Source organism: Dermacentor albipictus, chromosome 2, assembly GCF_038994185.2.
Source record: "Dermacentor albipictus isolate Rhodes 1998 colony chromosome 2, USDA_Dalb.pri_finalv2, whole genome shotgun sequence".
NCBI classification, from domain to species: Eukaryota; Metazoa; Arthropoda; class Arachnida; order Ixodida; family Ixodidae; genus Dermacentor; species Dermacentor albipictus.
In genome coordinates, this window is record NC_091822.1 from 121,696,157 (window position 1) to 121,701,607 (window position 5,451).

Consider the following 5,451-nt stretch of genomic DNA (forward strand, 5'->3'; position numbering starts at 1 on the left):
TCGGCTACTCTAAGCCGGGGGAAGGGAAAAGGGGAAGAGAGCAAAGGAAAAGAGAGAAGGGAGAGAGAAGGTATAGAGACGTGCACGGACAGTACTTGAGTTAAAGCCGCTCACGCAAACCAGACGTTCTTAGAAAGCACAAAAGTGCCTTCACTGTCTTCTGAGCCGATGATCAGTGGGGACGGTATAGTACTATATTGTCACTCAGAAGGCGATCATCTAGTTTCCTCAATGTGTTGCACAAAAATTTTCTTTGTGCTTAAAATTGAGGAGAGTGGCACAATAAGGGGTCAGTGTTCTCTTTGCATCCGAAAACATGACATGCAAGACTATCAACAATTCCAATTAGTGCTGAGTATGCATTCGTTAAGGAAACTCCGAGCCACAATCGACACAGAAAGGCGCTTCGCGTCGATGCAGTCCAGCCGGTGGTCTGAGTTGCACTGAAGGGTTTAGTCTCTGCAGTCTTGTGCGCTTTGTATGTGCGGTATTCCAATATCCTAAGGCGATCGTGTGTGCTAGAATGCGAAGTTGTCTGCCAGCCTCGGTCCTTGAGAGGGGAATGAGGACGCAGCGGTCTTCTTGGTTTGACGTCCGGGCTGCCTCATCTGCATCATCGTTTACAATAATGCCGCAATGACATGATGTCCATTGAAAGGGCAACTAGCTGAGAAAGAAGAATTGGTAGACGGTTTGAAAACGGCATATGACAGTTTTTGTTCGATTTCTTTGCAGTCTCGTGTGGGCAATACCAACTAGATTATTTAGTAACCGAAATGCACTGGAAGGTAAAACAACAAAATAAGATAACTTTAACTTTAGTTCTGCGTTAGGCACACTGAAGAAACTTCGTGGCTGTTGAGCATTTCTAAAATAGGTGAATCCTGCCCCTGCAATCAGTGCAGAGCGTTCTACATACTGTCACATCCGCTCCTCCGTATTCGGATGCCAAGGAGGAGCAAGGAATGTTGGAAGTATATTCGTCCTGCTTCTCTCTGATGAATGATTTGCAGGGCACGACAATGGCACAAAGTGATATACAGACAGAGAGAGTTGCATGCATTATTCACTGTCAACCAACTAAAGCCCGCCAATATATTCCTCTCTTTCTCAGGCAAGTCCACATCCTGACTCATACTGTCCAAAATTAAGAAAGGGGGCGGCAGATGAAGTACCCGACTGTGGTATAGATGTTATAAATAGGCATAAGGTGCCTTATAAAGGATGGCGAACGTCTCTATATGAGGACCTATCTTCCCCAAAGTCAGTCTTGTGAACCTCGGCAGGTTAGTTATACCAGGTTAGTATAGCGGCGTCACGTGCTGTTGGTGTCGGTGGCGGCTGGCTGTAAAGGGAGAGACTGAAAAGAAAATGAGCGCTGTCGCTTGACGTTACTAGGCGTGGTTTCTAAGACGAGGGGCCAAGAACGGTAGAGTGGGAAGGCGTTGAAAAAAAAAGGAAAAGAAAAAGGAAAAAAAAGAGGGTGTTGGGGTAAGGCGGGGTTAGGGAACCGTCAGAGAATATAACAGAAGCCGTACGTGTTGTAGGCGGCGTTCGTCTGCAGTTTTTGAAGAGCCGAACAGCTGGTCAGTGCGTGAGCAATAAAAAGACTTGAAAGAACTACTTGAGTAGTGGAGAAGCATTGCGTGGGATAATGTTGAAGGCGTTAAAATGGCGACGCGCAGCCTGAGGGCAATGGTTGGCGCCATTGGAAGCTCTTTCAAGGGTTGTTAGCCTCAGTAGTTCGACATAGGCGTCACCACGGCGGTATACAGGAGTTGCGCGATCCTGTGTGGTCGAGCAGCCGAAATCTGGCGCTTTGGACTTTCGAATGTGTCGGTGAGAATATTTTGGACATAGAAAAAACAAAGACAGAAAAAGAAAGGTATGAGGGAAAGAAGAGAGGGGTATAGAAATAGTATGCAAAGAAAGGCAGGGAGGTTAACTGTAAGTAGCTGTATTTGACTACCATGTATGTGGAGCAGTAGTAGAGGGATAAAAACAGAAGAGAGCGGAAGGGGGAGAGAGAGAAACCGCGACGATCGCAAACAAACCACGTACACTGCATAGCGGTGGCGGCCTTCTTAAAGTCTAGCGTGAAGCCCCGTAGGCAGCCCAAATAAGGTCTTCTGTGCGGATGTTCTTTGGAACATGTGACTTATAACTTTCAGTTCTGAAGAAAAGAAAAAAAACGGAAGAAATAGGAGCGTGACAACAGAAAAAGTGGCACGGGGCAAATGTACGTGTGGAATAGAATTAGTATGGCTTATGTATGCGTAAAAGTGTGGGAGAGAATATTAAATTGAGTGATAGGGGAAAGGCTGGAAAGAGCTGGAAACGGAGGCATAGGCGAGATGAAGAATCGAGGTTATACGGTGGCCTTTGTTTATCATATAAGAATCTATGGTTTAAGTTACAGGTTTTAGCCATTGTAAATTAGCACGTGTCAAACTTATACAAGTCGGATTGAAGCATTTAAACTTGTGTGGGAAGTACGATTCTGTATATTTCCTCTTGTTAGGTGAACGGAAAGTTTGTAGTATACAGAGGCTTGCTTTATCGAATATATGATCATATTCATTGAAGCGACTGGCTACTGTTTTAGGTAAACTGTTTTGTGTCTGAGCGATGGCCGTTGAGTCATGTACGAATTTGTTTTACATTCTCACCTATATACTGTTACAAACTGCATATTCTAAACAGTAGACTACCGACGCTGTACTTTTTACTGTAGCAGTAGATTGTATATGCTTGGTAGAGTACCTCGGATCGGATCGCAAGAAGCGTTCTCTTGCGATCTTAGGTCAGGATTTGAGGATCTCGGCTCGCTTAAGTTCGGTTTATTCGGTGTAGGTTTTTTGATGGGCAATGTTCGGGTGGTTTTTGTTACAATAGGGTTTCTTTAATGTGATCGAGTTAATCTATGTAGTCTTAGTTTTCAACGCAAATGCGAGATGTAGTCGTGTGGTGTAACCTTTAATTACTCCATTGTACGGTTAAAGATCTGAGGCATATTATCCCACTTTGTAACGTTTATACTAATTCTATAGGATTTCATCGTCTGGGGAATGCTAGTAAGAAAGAGACAGGTCTTTTCGGTATAACCTCTCAATTTAATTATCATTATGCGCATAATGTACGCCTATTGAAAGTAAATCTGGGCGTGCCACGTGCAATGTGGAATGCACTAATTCCCGACGCAAGCTTGGCGACAGGCGGCGAGCGAAGCGAACTGGTTGGAGCCGATGAGGCAGCGGCGCGACTGGAGCGTCCGCCGGGAGGCGTTGACGCAGCGAGCACCACCGACTGCCTGCATGTCGGCGAAATAAGGGTGCCTCAGTTGCCGAGGCGAGCACGCTTCAGCCGGGGGCGGATGGGCGCACTCCGGCCCCGTACGCAGCACGCAGCGCTGGCGGCACTCTGCCGAGCTGCGAAACACGCCCCGGTGAGCCACGGGCAAGCAGCTGCCTTGCGGGAAAGTCCACGCGACGCACTTGGTGCCGTCGAAGTACCACGGCACGTGCAGCACGTCTTGCCTGTGTAAAATGGAAAGCGAGAGGAACGATGCGTAGAGTACAGTTATTTAGTTAGGTATGTTTATTCGGCTTGTAGCACGTGTTTTACTACAAGCATTATAAACACATACGTACGTATCAGTAGATATGCGCGCATACGCACATTATGACTGAAAGGTATACGATACACACTGTTCTGTCGAAATAATATCACTAGAATTCCAACACCCTTCTGCTCTGCTTTGCTTCGCTGCGTTATAAATTGTACGGACACGCAAGGCGGGTTCGCACCATCCTGCTGTCATGGTAGCGACCGTTTGGTCGTTAATATATATATATATATATATATATATATATATATATATATATATATATATATATATATATGTGTATATATATATATATATATGCATTCGTAACAATCACACTTTTTTGGACACCTCGTTTAGTGCTCTACCAAGTCCCAAAGTTAACTCGTATTGTTATTTGGGAAGTTGTGTAACGATGTGTGGCCGGAAATGATGTACAACTGCGTAGAGCGCAGGGCACTGCGGTTCTAGACGCACTGCGCCCACCGCGGAAAGTTAGAAAAACTCCTACATAAGCTCAGCAGAGAAGTGGCTTCGTCATGCAGCTCGATTGATATAAGTAGAAGCGTCATTCAAAACACGGAATTGTTCTCCACTTCCGGTGGCGTTTTCTCTACTTCCTTTTTAATTAAAAAAATGTTGATCCATAAATGTTTTCATAAACACTGGGTAAATTTGTTAATTTTTGCTTTTCCTGTCTGTTTGGCTGTTGCCTTGGCTCCCTCCCCTAGTATATCACTTAATTTGTCATCCGCTTGCGACTCTTGTTTCCATTTCCCAATTTTACACGAAAAGTGCTGTACAATTATGGAAAAAGCAGACAAGGTAACGGTTGACACTCATATTGCTTCGGGGTTTAAGGGTTATTGCAGGGTTCGATGATGGACGCTGTTTCGCATTGTTTTATTTTTCATCTCATCACAACCATATATGGTTCCAAGGATCTACTAGCGTCGCGGCTAGCCGTCACTCGAAGAAATAATGAAGCAAAAGTAAAAGCAAAACACAGCTAGCCTTTTCTTTGGCCACAACTCGTTCCTCGAGCATATAGACTAGCTGACTACGAACCGAATCCCTTTACTCGTCTCTGCATCAGTCTAAACAAAGAAAGTCGAACTAGCGAAAGAGCAGCGATGCGCGTGACCATTTAATAGGTGATGACAACTGAATGCATATCGAGATGATCGCTCGGGCACCGAATCGATGAGAAGACTGTTCAGTTCACACCCCACGAGATACCGATAACTACCGCCGTCCCATAGGAGTAGAAAAGGCAGCAAAATGTTGACCGTCGAATAATGTCCATTCTCAACATTGAGTTGGCCGCGCTTTAGGAATGTGTGTGAGGAGTGTTGGCGTGGGAGCGGGGAGGGGGGTATGCCGCCTAATTACTGGTGGGGGGGAGGGCCCCCTTGCCACCCCCCCCACATTGATACGTGCCTGCGGAGAAGCTATTGGTCTCGAGATGAATGTGAAATAGCAAGTAAGAGTGCTTCTGCAAGGAAGCACCCAACGTAACGCTTGATATATATAGTGGCTACACCTCATGCAAACGCCAGAGTGGGGTGCACGCACTGTTACACATTGGTTAATGTGGTATATATGGTCGCAGTGAACCGTAGTAACACCATTTGTTACGTGAAAACTAGCCATACAACCCGAGCACGTTTTTTTTCCTAACTTTTCCAATGAAAGCTAATGTATGGTATTTTTCGTGATATCCGTTTCCGCGCTTCAGGTACACGAGAGCACACACATTATATAACCAGCTCTAGAGGCAAAGCTCCCCAAAGCGTCCGTGCATTGAAATCGGTAAACGCAAAGGCGCCGCCATGTTACTACTCTGG

General features: G+C 45.5%; 1 protein-coding gene across 2 annotated transcripts in view; it reads right to left on the reverse strand.

Annotated features, from left to right (window-relative positions):
- Positions 1-3,105: 3,105 nt before the first annotated feature.
- Positions 3,106-5,451, reverse strand: part of LOC135914709 (uncharacterized) — an 8,897-nt gene continuing 6,551 nt past the window's right edge. For both annotated transcript variants that reach the window (XM_070533927.1, XM_065447649.2), the window contains exon 3: positions 3,106-3,536. In XM_070533927.1, the coding sequence (XP_070390028.1) occupies positions 3,188-3,536 (349 nt within the window). In that variant the 3' untranslated portion in view covers positions 3,106-3,187. The remainder of the gene's footprint in view (positions 3,537-5,451) is intronic.